This window comes from Erinaceus europaeus, chromosome 7, assembly GCF_950295315.1.
Source record: "Erinaceus europaeus chromosome 7, mEriEur2.1, whole genome shotgun sequence".
Taxonomy (NCBI): Eukaryota; Metazoa; Chordata; class Mammalia; order Eulipotyphla; family Erinaceidae; genus Erinaceus; species Erinaceus europaeus.
Genome location: NC_080168.1, coordinates 78,109,420 through 78,132,202, shown reverse-complemented (window position 1 = coordinate 78,132,202; position 22,783 = coordinate 78,109,420). Strand labels below are relative to the sequence as shown.

General features: G+C 41.1%; 1 protein-coding gene across 4 annotated transcripts in view; it reads left to right on the top strand.

Moving 5' to 3' along the window:
* The window catches only part of RUBCNL (rubicon like autophagy enhancer), a 64,546-nt gene that overhangs the window by 27,706 nt on the left and 14,057 nt on the right, over window positions 1-22,783 (top strand). For 2 of the 4 annotated variants that reach the window (XM_060194830.1, XM_060194828.1), the window contains exons 3-10: window positions 2,186-2,271; window positions 4,343-4,553; window positions 8,502-8,600; window positions 9,045-9,129; window positions 12,380-12,512; window positions 14,149-14,294; window positions 17,392-17,456; window positions 21,076-21,314. In XM_060194830.1, the coding sequence (XP_060050813.1) occupies window positions 2,186-2,271; window positions 4,343-4,553; window positions 8,502-8,600; window positions 9,045-9,129; window positions 12,380-12,512; window positions 14,149-14,294; window positions 17,392-17,456; window positions 21,076-21,314 (1,064 nt within the window). The remainder of the gene's footprint in view (window positions 1-2,185; window positions 2,272-4,342; window positions 4,554-8,501; window positions 8,601-9,044; window positions 9,130-12,379; window positions 12,513-14,148; window positions 14,295-17,391; window positions 17,457-21,075; window positions 21,315-22,783) is intronic. The other 2 variants (XM_060194831.1, XM_060194832.1) reach the window with 2 other exon arrangements.

Genomic DNA, 22,783 nt, shown 5'->3' with positions numbered 1-22,783 from the left:
TTATATAGTATTTACTTACCTAGTCCTTTTCAGAAAATAAATTCACCAACCCTAGTGACTTTTAAAGGTAAGAGGATCAAATTTTCTAAAGCAGAGATACGTATGGTAGGGCAAGGTCCTGGAGAGGCCCATAAGAGGGCTTATGATGACATTCCTGATAGAAATGGCCAATGATGGTGGCAAGAAGGATCTATTAGAGGTCTGGGCCCATCATATCTATTTGGGAATCCAGGGATTCCCTGACTAAGGCCTCAGATGATGGGGTGGACTGGTATTGAGCAAGAAAGTCATCATTCAGTAAGCCAGTATTTTATTTTTATCCAGCTTTTGTAGTCTTTTCTTTATCTGTTGAGCTTAGACTTTCTCCCAGTTGTTAAAACCTTGACTGTTATTTGTTGTATCCAAACCAGTATTAGATTGATCTCGGGAAAACTATGGTAGTTTCCAATGGAGGAAAAGAGGACGCAGAACTCTGGTCATGGGAACAGTGTGGAATATATCCCTGTTAACTCACAACTTTGTAAATTAATATTGTCACTAGTAATGTAAAAATATAAATAAATAAAAGAGGAGATACACATGGCCTGCAGACATATGAGGAAATGCTCCCACTTCAGTCACTTTTAGAGAGATGCAAATTAAAACCACGTTGAGATTCTGCGGAGGGTAGATAGCATAATGGTCATGCAAACAGACTCTCATGCCTGAGGCTTCAAAGTCCCAGGTTCAATCCCTGCACCACTATAAGCCAGAGCTCTGGTTAAAACAAACAAACAAAAAAACATACAGACATTGAGATTCCACCTCACACCAATGAGAATTGTCTTAATCAATAAAACAGAAGGAGTGTTGGTAAGGTTGTGGGGAAAGAGGAACTCTTGTTACACTGCTGGTGGGAATGCAAACTGGTGCAGTTATTATGAAGAACAATATTGAGAATCTAAACAAATTACTTTATTATCTAGGAATATTACTCCTAAAAATTTATCCAAAAGACATAGGAATACCAATTCAAAGGAACATATGCACTCCTATCTTCATAGCTGCATATTCACAATAGCCAAAATATAGAAGCAATCTAAATGCCCATCAGCACATGACTAAATAAAGAAGTTATGGCACATATATTCAATAGATTACCACTCAGTTGAAAAAAGTGATATTAAGTATTTGGGGATAAAATGGGTAGAACATGTTATGATTATGTTTAGTGAAGTAAGGAAGTGAGAAACAACTACCAGATCGTTTTGCTCATATGTGGTATGCAGAGAATAGAAACGCATGAACTTGAAGGGAAAAAAAAGCAAACAACCAGCCCCTCTCTAAGATCCTGGGAAAACTATGGTGGTTTTTTTTTTTTTTTTTTGAGGGTAGGGGCATAGAACTTGGTGGTGAGAATAGTGTAGAACTATATCTCTATTATAATCTTGTAAATCAGTATTAAATCATTAATAACAGAATAAACTGAATGATTTAGTCACTTTGTTGAACCTGAGTGCACCTAAGAACTTATAATCATGAAGGAATCTGTAGCTTAGCAGGTTGCAACAGCTCAGTTCTTGTGACTCTGACAGAAATGTTTTCTCCTAAATGCCTTAATAATAAATCACATGAAAGAAATGTTTTGTTTAATGGTGCTCAGTTCCAGTCACAGAATGACATAAGGGTGCAGGATAGGTGAATCAACAGACAGACTGCTGTGTCTTCTCTTTCTCTTCCTCCTCTTTCTCCTCTTCCTCTTCCTCCTTCTTGACTGGAAAAAAATCAATTTTAAAGAAGCAATGCTGACATTGTTGAGACACAGTTTGTCTGTGGAAACAGGAAAATTTGAGGTCAACTGGAGAAGTGATCCCATAATTATTCTGGCCCCACTTTTAGACTTTTTCTTTTCAATCAAGTTTTAAAACTTTTTAGGTACTTTCTGCAGTTGTCTTCTTGAACCTCTTTGCCACATTAATCTCTATTCCAGAAGTTTACTCTTGAGGATTCTTCTCATGTTACTCTAGTAACCTCATGTAGCTATGATTCACAATAAGACCTTCCATGAGGAGGGTCTTCATTCTTTTGTCATCTTCACTTATTTTAAAATTGTACTGGGTTTAATATATATCTCCTTAGAAGTGTTTTGTTTTCCTAGATAATTTTGAACTTCTTTTTCTCAACTTGTAATGATTTTCTGTGTTAGCAGATGCTGTCCAGGACAGTAAAAGAACCATTTCTTTGAATTCCTTCTCTCCAAAGACCTTTGCACTCCCTGTTGATGTGGAAAAGGTGAGCATAACTTTGTTTTACAAAACTACAGTCATTGTGAATCTCTTTCTTAGTGCTGTCCTGATACAAATCTGAAAAGCCCACTTATTGAGGAGGGCAAAGGGAGGAACAGCAGCGGGAGCACAAATTGAAGATGGTCCTGGGGCAGCATCTGTGCTCCCCTGAGTGTTTCCCAGGACCAATGAATGATGAACGGTGCCTGCCTCTAGGTCCATCTCCAACTTAGGATTTCATTTCATAAGAAATGCAATTTGGGGCCTGGGATTTAGCAATAGGTTTTGAGATCCCAAATTTCATCCCCCACACCACCAAAAACCAGAGCTAAATCCAATTCAAGCCCCGTTCAAGCATCTGGAACCTGATGGTTGAAAAGAGAGTTAACATACAGAGCCAAACAAATTGTTGACTAATCACAAACCTGAAGGCTGGAATAGAGCAGATGAAGAGTTTGGGGGCCCTTCATTTTGTAGATGGCTAGTAGTCATATTTTAGTTATATTCCAAAGGGCCTGTGGCTATACTAGTTTTTTTCTTTTTCTTTTTTCCCCTGAAAATCTGAAATGAGCCTGAAATCTGATATGCAGGTGGATTCCAAGTTATTGTCTGGGGATATAATGTCATGGCTGGGAAAAGGACCAGAAAGCTGGATCAGGGAAGAGAGTAGCTCCCTAGTAGGGCAAAGGGATATAAATATTGTTGACTATAAACCCCATCAATTTGATGTGATCTGGGGCCCATAATTAGCTTAGGAGACTATGTGACCTCTGTATCCCTGTAGATCTGAGCTCACATTCTGTGGTCATGAGTAGGAACAGTCCATGCTGCCCCAATTTCAGGACCCATTTTCCTCAGGTGTAGCATAGAGTATGTTGTTCATCCTCCCTTCAGAGGATGGAACCTTCTCTACCGTTGTTGATCCAAGTTGAGGGCAAGGTCCTATGGGGGCCCACAAAGGGGTCTATTTTGTTGCTCCTGATTTAGATGACCAGTAACAATGGAGAGAGGGATTTATTCGAGGTCTAGGCCCATCATGTCTGTTTGGGAATCTCAGGACTCCCTGACTAGGGCCCCAGCTGATGGAGTGGCCTGGTAGTGACTAAAGAGTCATCATTAAAGTATGCCAGTCGCTTGCCCTTATTCATCTTTTGATAAGCAAAGAGACTCTTTTACCTGAGCTTCCAAAGTCAGCCAGAGCTAAGGAGTGCTCTGGTTAAAAAAAGAAGAAATTACACCACACCAACCACCAAAGTTCTGTGTCCTCAGCCATCTCCTGTCTCCCAATAATTTGCTCGTTATTTATTTATTCTTGTCTTCAGGGTTATTGTTGGGGCTCAGTGCCTGCACTAGGAATCCACTGCTCCTGGAGGCTATTTTTTCCCCGTTTTGTTGCCTTTGTTGTTGTCATTATTGTTATTGTTGCCATTGATGTTGTTATTGTTGTATAGGACAGAGAGAAATTGAAAAAAGAGGGGAGATAGAGGGGGGGAGAGAAAGCTACACCTGCAGACCTGCTTTACTGCTTGTGAGTCCATCCCCCTGCAGGTGGACAGCCAGGGGTCAAACCAGGATCCTTATGCCGGTCCTTGCACTTCACACCATGTGTGCTTAACCTGCTGCGCTACTGCCCGACCCCCTGCTTATTCATGTGTATCAGTTCTCTAGATATCAGAATTTTTTTTTTTCCTTATCAGAGTACTGCTCAGCTCTCATGATGGTGCTGGGACTTTGAAGCCTTAGGCAAGAGAGTCTCTTTGCATAAAGATCATGCTAACTACCTCCAATCTAGATTTCACATATGAGTGAAACTATCCAGTAGTTGTCTTTCATCTCTTTACTTATTTCACTAAGCATGATTACTTCCAGTTCCATCCATTTTGTCTCAATGGACACAATATCATCTTTTTTGATTGCAGAGTAGTATGCCATACAATATATATCCCATAATATCTTTAGCCTGTCATCTGTTGATGGGCATTTAAGCTGCTTCCAATCTTTGGTTATTGTGAATAATGCAGATATGAACATGGGGGTGCTTATATCCCTTTCTTTAACTGATAATTTTTATCCTGCAGGAAAATGCCCACTTTTATGCTGCAGATATGATTATAGCAGCAATGGAGAAAATCAAGTATAATTTTCTGAGTCAACAGCACACAGAGAACTGGAGTCTCAAAGAAGCTAGTGGATTACCTGGGAATGACCAGACTGACTCTGAAGTGATCTGTCCTACCAATGCAAAGCAAGAATCTGGGTCTTCTGCTTCTTCAGACAGTGGCTATGAAGGCAAGTGTGGGTAAATAGAAAGCTTGATGCTCTGTGCTCTCCTTTGTGAAATCCCTGAATGTATCTTTATTTTTTATTTTAATTTTTAAGTAGTGATTTAATAACAATTTACAAGTTCATAAGATTATAGAGGTATAGTTCTTTTTTCATATTTATTTATTCCCTTTTGTTGCCTTTGTTTTTTATTGTTGTAGTTATTATTGTTGTTGTTGTTATTGATGTTGTCATTGTTGGACAGGACAGAGAGAATGGAGAGAGGAGGGAAAGACAGAGAGTAGGAGAGAAAAATAGACACCTGAAGACCTACTTCACCACCTGTGAAGCACCTCCCCTTCAAGTGGGGAGCCAGGGCTCGAACCAGTATCCTCATGCTGGTCCTGCACTTTGTACCACCTGTGCTTAACCTGCTGTGCTACCACCCGACTCCCTGTAGAGGTACAGTTCTATATGACACCCACCACCACAGTTCTGTGCCCTCCCTGCCACCTCCATATTTCTCATAAAGTCTTAGAAAAGTTTGGCTATTTTGTTGTTGTTGTTGTTTACCAGTTCATCTTCCTTTCTTCCTTCCTTCCTTCCTTCCTTCCTTTCTTCTTTTCTTTCTTTCTTCTTTTCTTTCTTTTCTCTGGGTTATTGCTGGGGCTTGATGGCTGTACTATGAATTTACTGCTCCAGGTGGCTATTCCCCTCCTTTTTTTCCCTTTTTATTTTATTTGATAGAGACAGAGAAAAATTGAGAGGTGTAAGGAGGTGGGGGTGGTGGTGGTTCACACCCAGGTCTTTGCATATGGTAATGTGTGTTATTTCATTATATTGCACATCCAGTAGTTGTCTTTCAGCGAAATTCAGGCTATTTGCTAACAGATATAAACTATAATAGCAATAAGAGTCCTTGAGTACGTACACATACACACACACACACACACACACACACACACACACACACACACACACACACATCCTTGATTTTACTTCTGGCTCTATCCCCTTCATTGTTCTTTTAAGATGCTGAGCCTGGGGTTGTGATGTAACATAGTTGTTTACAAAAGACTTTCGTGCCTGAGACTCTTGTGTCCCAGGTTCAATCTGAGGCACCCCTGCAAGCCAAAGCCAAACAAGCATATCTTTAAATCCTTCATCTGAAACTTAAGTAAACTATGTAATCCTTACCATCTGCACCATTTTGAAATTGGTTAGCAGAGAAAATTGGAAGCAGCAAACATATATTGGCAATTCTTGCCAAAGGATCAGCCTGAAATCTGCTGCATAAATCCAGATAAAAACATATTTTCTCCCCATTGATGTCCTAAGAAGGGATAATGCTGCATGTCGTAGTTCCTAGCTCCTCTGGTCATTGCTAGCTACTCAAGCCAACCAGCTGTTATCCCCAGAAATCTGCACTTGGGTTCCTACAAGGCTGGGCAGAGAGAGCAGTGAGATGAGTCCCTGGCTGTTACTACAAGTGAGCTGGGTGGTAGCGTAGTGGATTAAGCGTAGGTGGTACAAAGTGCAAGGACTGACAGAAAATGACAAAACCTAACTTCAGTTCTCAGCTTAGGTCCTCCTCCCCTGGAACCCAGAATGAGTAGAGGTGCTTCTATTCAGGGATCCACCTTCCTTGTTAGCTGAGTGACCCCACACTGATTCCCCAGCCTCTGAACCCATCATGGCAGCTTATGGAGGGAAAGAACACTTGGTTCCCAGCAAGTCATAGGTTCACTGTCAACTGAGTGAAAGAGGACTACTCAGCAAAGGAACTGGTATATAAGATGAGCTAGGAGAGTGCAATGCAACAGCAAATAGAAAGAGAGGAGACATATCAGTGCGAGTGGTTTGGGACTATATTTGGGAATATTATCATATAAATCACTAGTTTTCAAAAAGTCCCCCCCAAATGAAAGAAACCACACGAAAGAGGGTGAACTATCAGCCTGTACCCAAAGGAAAAGTAGGATGACATATAAGGAAAAGAAAATCCATCCACTTGACAACTAACACGGTTATAAAGAGAGAAGTTTGAAAACAGATGCAGATATAGACTCACAGAGAGGAAGCGAGGGGAAGATAGGGGTAGAGATTAGAGGGTTAGGTTTATAAGCCAAGAAATGCCAAGAACTGCAGGCAACCAACCACCAAGTGCTGGGAAAGGGGCATGGAACAGTCTCCTCTGAGCTTCCAGAAGGAATCAACCCTTCTTTTAAATTTACTTTTCTTTCATTTTTTCCCAATACTTATTGGTTAGAGAGAAACTGAGAAGGAAAAGAGAGATAGAGAAGAGGAAGAGAGAAAGAGAGACACCTACAGAAATGTTTCACTCCTTGGGAAGCTTCCACCCTTCAAATGGGAAAGGAACCAAGCCTTCTAACAACTTTCTTTCCAGTTTTTGGCCTCTACAACTGTAAGGAGATAAAGTTCTGTCAGTGGTTATGCTCCTTTTATGATAACAGTCATAATGAATTTATGACTGACCCTAATCTAGGCATATAACTTGATTCTATCTGCAAACACCTAGTTTTCTTTTAACAAATTTATTGGGGGATTAATGGCTTACAGTAAATACAGTTGTTAGTACTTGTGTAAAATTTCCTAGTTTTCTGAAAAACACTCTCACCCCAGCCTAGGTCTTTATGCATCAGGGTCTTAAAACATCCTCCTCCCCTCCCAGAGTTCTTTACTTGGGTGCAGTACACCAAATCCAGTCCAAGTTCTACTTTGTGTTTCCCCTTTCTCTTCATATTTTTCAATTTCTGTCCATGAGTGAGATCATCCCCTTGTTTTCTTTTCTTCAGGGTGTTGTGCCCTTGTTGTTGTTATTGCTGTTGTTGTTGTTGTTGGATAGGACAGAGAGAAATCGAGAGAGGAGAAGACAGAGGAGGGGGAGAAAGATAGACACCTGCAGACCTGCTTCACCACTTGTGAAGTGACCAACCCCTCTGTAGGTGGGGACCCAGGTGCTTGAACCAGGTTCTTTACCCAGTCCTTGCACTTCATGCCATGTGCGCTTAACCTGCTGCTCTACCACCCCATCCCCTTCTTTTCTTTTTTAAATTATATATATATTATTGGCTATAGGCGGAGAGAAATTGAGGTAGGGGAGATAGAGATAGAGAGAGAGAGAGAGAGAGAGAGAGAGAAAGAGAGACACCTGCAGCCCTGTCTCATCACTCATGAAGCTTTCTCCCTGCAGGTGGGAACCAAGGGCTTGAACCTGAGTCCTTGTGCAGTGTAATGTGTGTGCTTAACCAGCTGCACTACTGCCTGGCTCCCCCTTGTTTTCCAATAGGTTACAGTCACAGATTCTCAGTGGACTTGAATTTAAAGGGGACACTATTCAACCTAATATAATGTTGGGTTTGCCTGTGAAGCTTTGATTGTTTTTATTCTCTTTCATTTTTTAACATTGAATTATGGAAAATTTGGAGCATATGTAGATTATGGTTATGAGGTTCAATAATACTTATCAGTCTGTTTTTTTTTTTTTATTTTATTTATTTATTTTTTACCAGAGCACTGCTCAGCTCTGGCTTATGGTGGTACAGGGGATTGAACCTGGGACTTAGGAGCCTCAGGCATGAGAGTCTCTTTGCATAACCATTATGCTATCTACCCCTGCCCTTATCAGTCTGTTTTATTTAAACATAATGAGTGTAAAAAATGGCATCCTGCACTTTAAATTCTTGTACCTGTATTTTTAAATTCTTTAAAGTAAAGTTTTAGCCCCTTTTGTTCCCTTATTTTTATTTATTTGAGTTGATAGGTCATGTGGTTTATTTTTATCCTGATGGTAGAACTCCCCTCATCTGTTTTTTTTTAAATTGTATTATATTTATTTATTTATTTATGGATAGAGACGGTTAGAAATGGAGAAGGAGGAGGTAGAGAGGGAGAGAGACAGAGAGACACCTGCAGCCCTGCTTCACCACTTTCAACCCTCACCTCTATTTATAGGTTGTGCTGTATTACAGTTGAGCCCTTTGGTTGAAATGCCTACTCCTGATGTGGTGAAAGAGGCTTGCAATTCTGACTTTGAAAAATTTGTTATTTTAGGTAAGATTGGGAACTCATCTGATATAACTCAATACCTCTTCCTCCAATATATGTACACATTGACATGTCTCACCTGGCACTCAGAGAAACTTCTCCCAGATAAGTCCCTGATATATATATATAAAGCTAAGGTGTTCTTCAGGTTCAAATATTTTGACAGTTCATATCTTACCTCAGTTGTAAATTGAATGCACTAGCAGATATTCATGTTCAACTTCTCAGTTCTATTTTGGTGAAGTTTCAGATGAATGTATTTTGAAATCTCATCATCATTGGTGATTAACTATAATTTCATAATAGAAACTAAAAAAAAAACAAGTTTGGAAATGTTGAATATTAAGTTCTTTCTGAGATGCAGGAAGCTCTTTATGTATTCTTATAAAAATTATGATTATGTGAAACAGACTAGAAGACCTCACTTCTCTTTCTTTTATTTTCCCACAGAACTTGGAGAGTTTACTGATACCACTGAGATGTGTGGAAGTTCCTGTAGCCCCTCTAAGAAGTATCTGCCTTTCATGTCCACCAGGTATCTAGGCCCCTGGGCCATCATCATACCTTTCACTTTTTGGACAAAGTTCAGTCAACTCCAATGACAAGAATTAGCACTTAGAAATGCAGTGTTTTATAGTAACCTTTGGTGGGGCTGGGTGGTGACTTACCAGTAGAGCATACATGTTCCCATATGAGAGGACCCAGGTTCAAGCCCCAGATTCCCACCTGTAGGTGGAAGCTTCACAAGGGCTAGAGAAATTCAACAAGTTACTCTTCTCTCTGTCTCTCTCTTCATCTCCACCCCCCCTTTCCCTCTCTATTTCTCTCTCTCTCCTTCTCTCACCCTCTATCAGAGAGAAGAAAAGGGGTGGAGGAGACAGCATAATGATCAGGCAAAAAGATTCTCATGACCGAGACTCTGTGGCCCCAGGTTCAAACCCTCTACACCACCATAAGCCAGAGCTGAACAGTTCTCTGGTGAAGAAGAAAAAAAAAAAAAAAGAGGAAAAAGGAACCAAATGACTTCCAGAAATGGTGAAATCATAAAAGGTACCATGCCCAGTGATAACGCTGGTGGCAAACAAATCACAGACTTTTGTATGTATTATTATTTAATTTTTAAAAATATATATTTTCTTTTTTTTTTTCCTCTAGAGTTATTGCTAGGGCTCGGTGCCTGCACTATGAATCCACTGCTCCTGTTGGCCATTTTTTCCATTTTCTTGTTGTTGGATAGGACAGAGAGAAATTGAAAGAGGAGGGGAAGAGAAAGATAGACACCTGTAGACCTACTCCATCACTTGTGATGCAACCCCTTTGCAGGTGGGGAGCTAGGGGTTGGAACCTGGATCCTTGCATACTATGTACACTGAACCCGGTTTGCCACTGCCCAGCTCCCTTACCATTTAATTCTCAAGGATAGGCAGGACAGTCTCTCTCTCTCTCTCTCCTTCTCTGTCTTTTTAATTGCCACAAAGGCTATCACTGGGCATTAATGCCCACACTAGAGTTCACCATTCCTGGCATGAGAGTCTCTTGGCATAACCATTATGCTATCTATCCCCCTTTTTTCTTTTCTTTTTACTTGATGAGACAGAGAGAATTGAGAGTGGAAGGGGAAATAGACAGGGAGAGTCAAAAAGAGACACCTGCAGTTCTACTATCCTCTTGTGAAGATTCTCCCCCACACCTGCAGGTGGGGACTGGGGTCTTGAGCCTGGGTCCTTGAACACAGCAGCATGTGTGTTCAGCTGAGTGAACCACCACCAAGTCTCAGGACAGTCTCTTTTATTTAATCCCATTTCATAGGTATAGAAACTGAGGCCCATGGGAGTCGGGCAGTAGCACAGTGGGTTAAGTGCATGTGGCATGAAGTGCAAGGACCAGCGTAATGATCCCGGTTCGAGCCCCCGGCTCCCCACCTGCAGGGGAGTCGCTTCACAAGCAGTGAAGGAGGTCTGCAGATGTCTATTTTTCTCTTCCCCTCCACTTTCAGTTTCTCTGTCCTATCTAACAATGATGACATCAATTAACAACAACAATAATAACTATAACAACAACAAAAAACAACAAGGGCAACAAAAGGGAAAATAAATAAATATTTAAAAAAAAAACTCTGAGGAGCCCCCACACCTATGGACATCTAATGTTTGGCAAAGGGCCCAGACTATTACATGGGGAAAGCAGAGTCTCTTCAATAAATGGTGTTGCAAACAATGGGTTGAAACATGCAAAAAAATGAAACTGCACCACTGTATTTCACCAAATACAAAAGTAAATTCCAAGTGGATCAAGGACTTGGATGTTAGACCACAAACTATCAGATACTTAGAGGAAAATATTGGCAGAACTCTTTTCCGCATACATTTTAAAGACATCTTCAATGAAACGAATCTAATTACAAAGAAGACTAAGGCAAATATAAACCTATGGGACTACATCAAATTAAAAAGCTTCTTCACAGCAAAAGAAACCACTACCCAAACCAAGAGACCCCTCACAGAAGGGGAGAAGATCTTTACATGCCATACATCAGACAAGAGTTTAATAACCAACATATATAAAGAGCTTGCCAAACTCAACAACAAGTCAACAAATTACCCCCATCCTAAAATGGGGGGAGGACATGGACAGAATATTCACCACAGAAGAGATCCAGAAGGCTGAGAAACACATGAAAAAATGCTCCAAGTCTCTGATTGTCAGAGAAATGCAAATAAAGACAACAATGAGATACCACTTCACTCCTGTGAGAATGTCATACATCAGAAAAGGTAACAGCAGCAAATGCTGGAGAGGGTGTGGGGTCAAAGGAATCCTCCTGCACTGCTGGTGGGAATGTCAATTGGTCCAACCTCTGTGGAGAGCAGTCTGGAGAACTCTCAGAAGGCTAGAAATGGACTTACCCTATGATCCTGCAATTCCTCTCCTGGGGATATATCCTAAGGAACCCAACACACCCATCCAAAAAGATCTGTGTACATATATCTTCTTAGCAGCACAATTTGTAATAGCCAAAACCTGGAAGCAACCCAGGTGTCCAACAACAGATGAGTGGCTGAGCAAGTTGTGGTATATATACACAATGGAATACTACTCAGCTGTAAAAAATGGTGACTTCACCATTTTCAGCCGATCTTGGATGGACCTTGAAAAAATCATGTTGAGTGAAATAAGTCAGAAACAGAAGGATGAATATGGGATGATCTCACTCTCAGGCAGAAGTTGAAAAACAAGATCAGAAGAGAAAACAGAAGTAGAACCTGAACTGGAATTGGCGTATTGCACCAAAGTAAAAGACTCTGGGGTGGGTGCGTGGGGAGAATACAGATCCTAGAAGGATGACAGAGGACCTAGTGGGGGTTGTATTGTTATATGGGAAACTGAGGAATGTTATGCATGTACAAACTATTGTACTTACTGTTGAATATAAAACATTAATTCCCCAATAAAAAAAAAGTGAAAAAAAAAACAAAAACAAAAACTGAGGCCCATAAAGATTTCCCTGAGGACACAATGCTATTAAACAGAGACAGGACTCTAAACTGACTCTAAACCCAGTGCTCTTTTGCCACCCTTCCTAGCCCTGTTACCCTCAATACTTAGAACTGTTATTTGAGGAAGGAGATAATGTGTTGAGTAAAGTAACTAGGAGAGAGTTGATGTGTGAGCAATTATATGACAATTTTTAGAAAGGAGAATGTAGCTGAAAACTTAAAGGAGATCCTTAACATAATCTTCATAAGTATAATTTTCCATGTTTTTGCATCTCTTCCACGTTTCAGTGTCACTTACAAGCCGGACTTCAATTCTGCTGAGACAATAGCCAAAGAGTTGTACCAAGTATTCCGGAAGTGCTGGATGTTGTCAGAAATTAATGATCAGCATGCAGATTTCCCTAGTGGAGCCAGCTCAGTAGTAAGTATCAAAATTCACCGACCTTTAATTAAAAGTTCCATAGTCCTCATCTAGCCGTTCACTTCAGACAAGTATATATAGTTACGGATTGCTGTTGCAGACTTAAAATGAAGGATGTTACTTTGATTGAGTGCTTATTATGTACTAGGGAGACTGTGCTGTGCAATTTACATTTTCATCAGCATAAGTGTCCTGTTGGGTAGATGTTACTGTTGTTTGTTTTTACCACAGAGCACTGCTCAGCTCTGGTTTATGGTGGTGCTGAGGATTGAACATGGGACCTCAGAACTTCAGGCATGGAAGTCTTTTTTGCATGCTGTCTCCCCAGCCTATTCCTAATGTCTTCACAGTGTTAGTTGCAAATCCCAGCAAGGCTAATCAGCAGTACAGCAGAAGTTGTATCCCAGTAGAGCAGAGGTTGTTCATCCTGTCTCTCTGCTTTCTGAGAACACATAGCCCATGACAGATAGAGAACTGTGTTGCAAAGGCCAAAAAAGGGTGGGGTGGGATGGGTACAGGTACAGAGGAGGAAGTGTTTAATTGCACAGTAGAACTTGGGAAGACTCAATAAGAATCTCAAGAATTTGTGTTAAATATTAGGCATGGTAGGAACCTGTGGAAGGACGTCCTTGGCAAAGTGCAACTGCAGAGAAAGTGACAGAAGTAGAGGTAGCTGGTGTATTTTATTGAGCAGAGTAATTTACATAAATGTGTTTGTGTGTGTATAGGGTGGTGATCATTAAGGGAAATAAGGCTCATATGATAGCGGCCAAATCCTGGAGGACTTCAAATGCCAATTTGAAGATTTGGATTTTTAAATGGTAACAGAAATGTTTAATGTGGAGGAGGGCATAGTCATACAGCATTTATAAGTAGAATGGCCTCAGCAGGGCTGTTTTTGTGCAAGTCTGAGGACAACAGGGGTTTTATTGACAGTATCTCTGAGCCTAAGGACTGAAATGTTAGGCCTTTAGCTTTGCATTAAAGCATTCCAGGGGACAAAGGTCAATTTAGAATATCATTTTCAGTAAGTGAACCAACTAAGAACAATAAGAAAACTGACCTCAGATTCCTGGTGTTTTAAGCACTGTTTCTACAGATGGCTTTCAATACATGAAGGGCTCTTGCTCTGCCATTTAATTCAGTTAAAGGAGGGTTTTTTTTTTTTGTTTTTTTTGTTTCCAGGGTTATCATTGGGGCTCAGTGCCTGCACAACAAATCCACTGCTCTTGGAGGCTATTTTTTTCCCCATTTTGTTGCCATTGTTGTTGTTATTGCTGCTGTTGTTGGACAGAACAGAGAGAAATTGAGTGAGGAGGGGAAGCTAGAGAGAAGGAGAAAAAGATAGACACCAGCAGACCTGCTTCACTGCTTGTGACGCAACCCCCCCCCCCCCAGCAGGTGGGGAGCCAGGGTCTCGAACCAGGATCCTCAAGCCAGTCCTTGAGCTTGACTTTCATGCCACGTGTATTTAACCCGCTACACTACTGCTCTGCCTCTTCCCCCCACCCACCACCGCAGGTTCTGTTTTTCTTAAATGATAAACCTTCATATTGGAAAGATATCAGAATGTTGTTTTCATTTTAATGTGTGAGATATGCTAATTTAAGTTATTCTTAACTTCTATGTTATGCAGGTTGTAAACAAAGAACGTGTACAAAAAGACTTTGTTTCCAGTGTGGATGTGGTACAGGAAATTAAGTTTAAGTCTAGAATTAGAGGGACTGAAGATTGGGCTCCTCCTAGGTTTCAACTCATATTTAATGTCCATCCAGCAATCAAGTAAGTCTGGGTAGTTACTTGGGTCTCCAATGCAGTTTAAACAAGTTGTTATGGATGTTACCTGACTTTTTTTTTTTTTTTATAGAAGTAGAAGGGAAAATAAATAGGGACAAAAGAAAACTTTTTTTTTGAAAAAGAGAAGTTGGGTTAGCATTCTGAGTTAACTTTCTGGACTCCCTGTTTATTTTGGGGGGGCTTTGGGAGACTGAATACATCTTGATGAGTTGAAATGTTAACTATGCATCCTCAATTATGAACATTATGTAGCACTTGAAAATTAAATGAACTTGGGGTCAGGTGGTGGCACATGGTGGCACACCTAGTTGAGTGTACGTGTTAACAGTGCTCAAGGACCTTGGTTCAAGCCCCGAGTCCCCACCTTCAGGGGGAAAGCTTTATGAGTAGTGAAATAATGCTGCAGGTGTTTCTATTTCTCTACCTCTCTACTTTCCCCTTCCCTCTGTATTTCTGGCTGCTTCTATATCTAGCTAATAAAGATAATTTTAAAAAGACATATTTACTAGAAAATTTAAATGGATTTTAAAAGTATTTTATTTATTTATTTTTTACCAGAGCACTGCTCAGCTCTGGCTTATGGTGGTGTGGGGCATTGAACCTGGGACTTTGGAGCCACAGACATGAGATTCTCATACTATGTTCGTTTAACCTGGTGTGCCATGACCGGGCCCTGGCATAATACTCTTTGCATAACCATTATGCTATCTCGCCCTGCCCTAAAAGGAATTTTCAAGTGATTAGTACTGAACCTTATAAATAGTAAATGAGGGGAGTCTGGGCGGTAGTGCAGCAAGTTAAGCACACGTAAGGATCCCGGTTTGAGCCCCTGGCTCCCCAGCTGCAGGGGAGTCACTTCACTGGCGGTGAAGCGGGTCTGCAGGTGTCTATCTTTCTCTCTCCCTCTCTGTCTTCCCCTCCTGTCTCCATTTCTCTCTGTCCTATCTAACAACGACATCAATAACAACAACAACTACAACAATAATAAAAAAATAAGGGCAACAAAAGGGAAATAAATAAATAAATATAAAAAGTTTTAAAAAAAGAAAATGTAATTTTGTTTTATTTAATTAAAAATTAAAATTAAAAAGTAATTTAAAAAGATTAAACTACTCTTATTTTCTTTTTTTTTTATTTGAGAAAGGATTAATTAACAAAACCATAGGGTAGGAGGGGTACAATTCCACACAATTCCCACCACCCAATCTCCATATCCCACCCCCTCCCCTGATAGCTTTCCCATTCTCTATCCCTCTCCAGTTTCTGTGAGACTACTCTTATTTTTTTTTAATGTTTATTTATCCCCTTTTGTTGCCCTTGTTGTTTTATTGTTGTAGTTATTATTGTTGTTGATGTCGTCGTTGTTGTATAGGACAGAGAGAAATGGAGAGAGGAGGGGAAGACAGAGAGGGGGAGAGAAAGATAGACACCTGCAGACCAGCTTCATCACCTGTGAAGCGACTCCCTTGCAGGTGGGGAACCGGGGGTTTGAACTGGGATCCTTAGGCTGGTCCTTGTGCTTTGCGCCTCATGTGCTTAAACTGCTGCGCTACTGCCCGACTCCCTACTCTTATTTTCTAACAGAGTGTGAAATATCTACAAATACAAATTTTTAACCATTTTATTGGGGGGGGGGGGTAAGTGAATAGTTTACAGATGTTGGCACTATTTCTCATCTCCCCATGAAAGGTGTTTTCAGAATACACTAACCATGGATAGGGTCCTTTCCCACCATCATGTTCCAGGACCCTAGTGTCCTTTCCACACTTTCTCTTCCCCTCCTTCCTCAGAGCCCTTTGCTTTGATGCAATACGCCATGCCTTGTTCAAGTTTCACTTTGTGTTTTCCCTTTCTGTTCTTAAGTTCCACCTATAAATGAGATCATCCAGTAACTTCCTTCCCTCAACAAGTATATTTTTTAAAAGCAAAGTTTAATCTCAAGCAAAGGTTCTATTTTAAGAAATGTAAAACAACGCAATGAAAAATGTACTTATTTTCTAAAAAGTAACAAAATCTTAAAAGATAAAATAACTAAGATGATAGAAAAAAGGAAATAATTGATAGTCTGGGAGGCGGCGCAGTGATAAAGCTTTGTACTATCAAGCATGAAGTCCTGAGTTTGATCCCTGGCAGCACAAGTGCCAGAGTGATGTCTGGTTCTTTCTCTCTCCTCCTATCTTTCTCATAAATAAATAAAATCCTAAAAAAGGAAATAATTGCATTTAGATACACATTAAAAGTAGTTAATTTCTGGGACTGTGTGATGACACACCCTGTCATGTGTACAAGTTACCATATGTGAGGGAGGACTAGGTTCAAGCCCTTGCCTCCTCCTGCAGGGGGGAAGCTTCATAAGCAGTACTGCAGGTATCTCTCTTTCTCACCTTCTCTCTATCCCTCTTTTTTCCCACTTTATTACTCTCCATGTCTCTATTAAAAAGAAGGAAGGGGAGAAGGAGAGATAGATAGATAGATAGATAGATAAAGGCAAAAAGGAAGAAAGGAAAAGAAAAAAGAAAAAAATATGGCCATCTGGAGTGATGGAATTATTATGTAGGCACCCAGCCCCAGGGATAACTCTAGTAGAAAAAAAAAAGAAAGAAAGCAAATTAAGTTGATTTATTCTAATTCCCATCGTAGACAATGGGAAAGTTTAGCTAACTACAACTACAGTTTTCCCATTCTTCTTGATTTGTACTTAATTCAGTGTACACACTATAGAGAATTTTGAAGGAACTGCTGATGATTTTGCCTGTGTCCCATTGAAGATGCATCTGCCTTTTCTTTTTTCTTTTTCCTTACAGAGGATGCCAAAATGATTTCTGGGACAGCTTGGGCAGAAAAAGCTTTCTCTCTAGGCCTTAGAGGTGCACTTTCTTTAGATGGGATGTCTTTTTTCTAGGTCCTCTCTAAGGCACGTGACCTGACTCGTTCTATTTCTATCTTAAATGAGAGAGAGAGAAAAAAAGGCAAAATCAAGGACCCAAGCCAAGAAAAGTGTCCCAATATCAACTTTTTTTCTGAACAGTGAAAAATACTCCAATGGCATCTTCTGAAATGTAACATTGTTTTCTGTGTTCAGGAGGGACCTTGTGATAGCAGCCCAGAACTCTTTCTGTGCAGGCTGTGGAACTCCAATAGAACCTAGTAAGTATGGATGAGGGGTTGTATATTATATAGTGCTGGGATGAAGAAAAACAAAGTGTAGCTTAACATTGCTTTTGTTCCAGGTGCCTTCGATAAGATGTTGTTATACACGCCATAGTGACTGACAGTTGGTGGTACTGTAGTGAACATAGCTGCTTTCCACAGTGACACACTAGCCTGTGTGATGGCCCGTTGTCTTTAGAACTTTTGTCTGAAAGTTCCCTTTTCCATTGGGAACTCTGAGTCAGCCATACAACCTCTCTACAGGTCCTTGAAGCTGTCATATTCACTCCTGAATTTGCATTTGTGGTTTCCTTACTTGGAAGGCCCTCTCCTTGGACATCTGCATGACTGAGTTCTTTACTTCTTTGTATTTTCACTCAAATGTCATGAGGGAGGTTTTCTTTGGATGTTTTATTGAAAATTTCCACCTGACCACAACAAGCTCACTTTATGTTTTTTCTTTCTTATTTTTTAAGTACCTATCTTTCTAAAATGTTATTTTAGGTTTTACTAGTGTTTTCTCTCTCTCTCTCTCTCTCATATATTCATTGCTTTATCCTCTGCTACTGTATCTGTTCCTGGCTCACTGTTGGACTTCTGGAGACATTTGTTGAATAAATGATTAACTTAACAGAACTGATCATGTGCCTCTTAAGAGGACTGGAGGAATTTACTGAGAGGACCTTTCATGGGCAGTTGAGAACTATAAAGTCAGGTTTTGCTCATTTAGAAGTGTAAGTTATCCATTTGAGACTGAGAATCACTTCTGCTGTGATTCCATATGTGTCCATAGGTCTCACCTATAGAAATCTGGAAAGAGAAGCTTTCCTGGAAAGAGCAAGTGCCCCCGCCCCAACCAGTGTCACTGTTAGGGCTAGGTACCTGTAAAACTCCACAGTTCCTGGGGGCCTTTTTTTTTTTTTTTTTTGACAGAGGGTGAGAGATGAAGGAGGTAGAGTGTATAAGAGAGACAGAGAGAAACCTATAGTGCTGCTCCTCTACTCATGAAGCCCCCTCTCCCCGCAAGTAGGAACAGGGGAGCTTTAACCCAGATTCTTGTGCACAGTAATGTGTACACTCTACTGTTTGAGCCACCGTTCCTCCCCCATTTTCTCCCCGACTCCACCCCGCTTTTTGATAGGCAGTCTGGAAAAGAGAGAAAACTTACAAGCAGAAATCTATCTGTATTTCCTTCCATTGTATGGAATGACAGTGCCTGTCACATATTATCCTTATAACTAATTTTATTTAAATGATCAACTTTCCAGCTAGTGGAACAGGATTTTATTAGCTACTGTACCCTAGTGGCTCGGTAAATACTGAGTGCAAGTCAGAAACTATGGACATGTGATTATGATTCTTTTAGCTTTCTTAGTTTAGATGTGAAGGTGCAAGACTGTGCTGTAGGTACAAACCTGGGCTTTCCATCGTGGACCCTACTAACAGAAAGACAGTCATCAGATAAGTAAATGCCAAGGAAAAGAGAAAAGCAAGAGCACTTTGGGACTTCTAACAAGAGAACTGAATCTGGGCTCAGGTGGAAGTCTGGGAGGAGGGGTTCAGATGAAACTCATTATCCTTAGAGGAGTGCGTTGGAATGTGTTACCAAGTGCAAATGGCCTGAGCCTATTGCAAAGCAGTCCTACGTGACTGGAGAGCAGTAAGAGGAGACAGGGCTCTGAAACCCAACTCCCTAAGGACCTAGAAAGTGAACAGGATAAATAGAAAGACAGGGGGCCAGGTGGTAGCACAGCGGTTAAGCACACATGCCTCAAAGCGCAAGGACTGGAGCAAGGATCTAGGTTCCTACCCCTGGCTCCCTACCTGCAGGGGGTCACTTCACAAGTGGTGAAGCAGGTCTGCAGGTGTGTTTATCTTTCTCTCCCGCATCTCTGTCTTCCCCTCCTCTCTTGATTTCTTTCTGTCCTGTCCTATCCAACAGCAATAACAACAAGGGTGAAAAAAATGGGAAAGGTGGCCTCCAGGAGCAGTGGATTCATAGTGTAGGCACTGAGCCCTCAGTGATAACCCTGAAGGCGGAAAAAAAATAAAAAAGATATTTGGAGTAGAATAGGTGTAGCTGTGATTTGGGATGGAAGAGAAGGCAGGACAGGATCATAGGGAAAGTGAGGGAAAATGTATATAGAGAGATAGAAAAACAGTAGTCAGCCTGTGACCTTGGAAGAGTCACTGCAGTTTCCAGTGGAGGGAATGGGGATGTGCAATTCTGGTGGTGGGAATGGTGTAGAATTGTACCCCTATTGTTTAGTAAGTTTGTAATCACTAATAAAAAATTTTGAATAAATAAGTAAATAAAAATAAGAAGAGAAGGCATATTGTACAGATTACATATTATCAATATATTATTATAATATATTATTATATATTATATATTATCAATCAGGCATGCCATTTTGGACCATAGCATCAGGGGAAGCTTAGGTACTGTAGTCTCTTTCTCCTTTCCTCTCTGAATGAAAAAGGCTGGTTTTGGAGTGGTGAAATCACACAGGTGTGAGGCTCTGGATCTACAGCAGCAACAAAAATATTCATCTTCCCCCCTTCCCTCTTCTCCCCTCCCCTTCTCCTCTTCCCTCCCTTTCCCCTTCTCTCCCCTCCCCTTCCCCTCCTTTATCCTCCCCCTCCTTTCCCCTCCCCTTCCCCTTCTCTCCTCTCCCCTCTTTCCCCTTCCCCTCCTCTCCCTTCCCCTTCCCTCTCCTCCACTTCCCCTCCTCTAGCCTCCCCTTCCCCTCCTCTAGCCTCCCCTTTCCCTACTCTAACCTCCCCTTCCCTCCCCCTCCCCTTCTCTCCTCTTCCCCTCCTCTCCCCTTCCCTTCCCCTTCCCTGCCTTTCCCCTCCCCTTCCCTTCTTCCCTCCTCTCCTCTCCTCTCCTCTCCTCTCCTCTCCTCTCCTCTCCTCTCCTCTCCTCTCCTCTCCTCTCCTCTCCTCTCCTCTCCTCTCCTCTCCTCTCCTCTCCTCTTCTCTTCTCTTCCCCTTGTAGGAAATACTGTTTTACAAGATTGTATTAAGAGTTTCAACGTTGGAGAAAGAATTATATCAGGAAATTTTACTGACCCTTTCTGGCCTCCTTTTTTCATCCTGTCTTGCTAAGTTTGATCAGAAATATAGAGTCCAGGGGCGAGTATACCTTTGTCTTCCTGCCAGTGGGAGGCAGAGTCTAAATTTCACAAGACTTCCAGACCCTAAATCTCATTTCTCTTGTCTGCATGGAAACTTGCAATGCCCTCTTCCTAACCTAGGAGTATTTGGGGGAAGATTGTGTTTTCTCTACATCTGTTTCACAAAAGCAAAACTTATATATGGCCTGGATTTAAGGTTTCTGGTTCCTGCCCACACTTTCCTGGCTGCCTTTAGCAGTAGGAAAGCAGGCTTGGAAGATAGCAGAAAGGTCATGCAAAAGCCTCAGGGCTCTGAGGTCCCAAGTTCAATCCCCAGCACCACCATAAGCCAGAGCTGAGCAGTGCTTGGGTAAAGATACAGTTACAGTGCAACACAGCACAACACAACACGAGTAACTGAGTCTTGACCCTTTGGTAGAAATTGCAGGTGGGGGCAGTGAAAGACTTGAGTACTCACGCTCCTGTGTGCTCCGCAGAGTTTGTGAAGCGGCTCCGGTACTGCGAATACCTGGGCAAGTATTTCTGCGACTGCTGCCACTCCTATGCTGAGTCCTGCATCCCTGCTCGCATCCTAGTGATGTGGGACTTTAAGAAGTACTACATCAGCAATTTCTCCAAACGGCTGCTGGACAGCATCTGGCACCAGCCCATTTTCAATTTGCTGAACAGGAGCCATAATTTGTATGCAAAGGCCAAAGAACTGGACCGAGTGAGGGTGAGTGTCTGCCCCTGGGAGGAAGTCAGTCCAGTGGTTGCAAGGATCCTGTAACAGCAGAGGAAGAATGCACCCCTCCAGGGGTATCCCACAGTTCCTAAAAGGGTAATTATGTAGAAAACTGGGAAATATGCATGTATAAACTATTGTATTTACTGTTGACTGTAAAACATTAATCCCTTAATTAAAAAAGGGGGTGGGAAGTCAGGTGGTAGTGCAGTGGGTTAAGCACACATGGTGCGAAGCGCAAGGACCGGTGTAAGGATCCCAGTTTGACTTTGCCTATCTTTTATTACTTTATTTAATTTAAAATATATTGTGTCAGAGATGAGAATAGCTGTTCCTGCCCTTTTTTGTGGTCCATTAGCCTGAAGGATAGTTTTCCATCCTTTCACTTTAAGTTTGTGTTTATCTTGTTGGGTCAAGTGGGATTCTTGAAAGTAGCATATGGTTGTGTTGTGTTTTCTGATCCATCCTCCCACTCTTTGCCTTTTGATGGGTGATTTTAAGCCATTGACATTTACTGATATTATGGATTTAATGTGTTGTAGTGCCATTGTTCAACAAGTTTTTATTTGATATGTTGCAAGTATTATAGTGATGTTCTTGTTTATAAGAGGTCTTTTTAGAACCTCTTTCAGGGCCGGTTTGGTGATGGTTGCTTCCTTTAACTGTTTTTTGTCTGATAAGGTTTTGAAGACTCCATCTAGTTTGAATGAAAGTCTAGCGGGATATTTTATCCTTGGATGAAACCCTTTTTCATTCAGGGCTCAATAGATATCTTGCCATTCTCTTCTGGCCTTTAGAGTTTGAGTGGAGAAGTCTGCTGATAGTCTTATGGGTTTTCCACTGTATGTGATTTTTTGTTTTTCTCTTGCAGCCTTTAGGATCCTTTCTTTATCCTTACTTCTTTTCATTGTGACTATGATGTGTCTTGGTGTCTTCAGTTCTGGGTTGATTCTGTTTGGGACTCTCAGAGCCTCTTGGCTCTTAATGTCCTTTCTGTTCAGGTTTGGGAAGTTTTCTTCTATAATTTCCTCTAGAATTCTTACTTCCCCTTCCTCTCTTTCTTCCTCTGGCAGGCCAATTATACGAATGTTACTTCTTTTGAGATCATCCCATATGTCTCTGTTGTTGTTTTCAATGTCTCTCAATCTCTTTTTGAGCTCTTTCACCTCTTTCTTAGTTTTCTCTAGCTCATCCTCTGTCTGGCTAATTCTGTTTTCTGCTTCTGTTAGTCTTCTTTCCCTTCCCTTGGCTGCTTTCTTCATTACAGCTATTTCAGCTTTTAGTTCTCTAATTGTCTCAAGGTAGTTAGTATTTTCCTTGAGGGTCCCATCTGTTGTTTCCCTTATACGCTATTCCTTTCCTCCAAAGTTGTTTTCATTTCTGTGATTAATAAATTTATTATTGCTTGCATGCTTTTCTTATCTATGGTTACTTCTGGCTGATTTGTAGTTTCTCCTAGG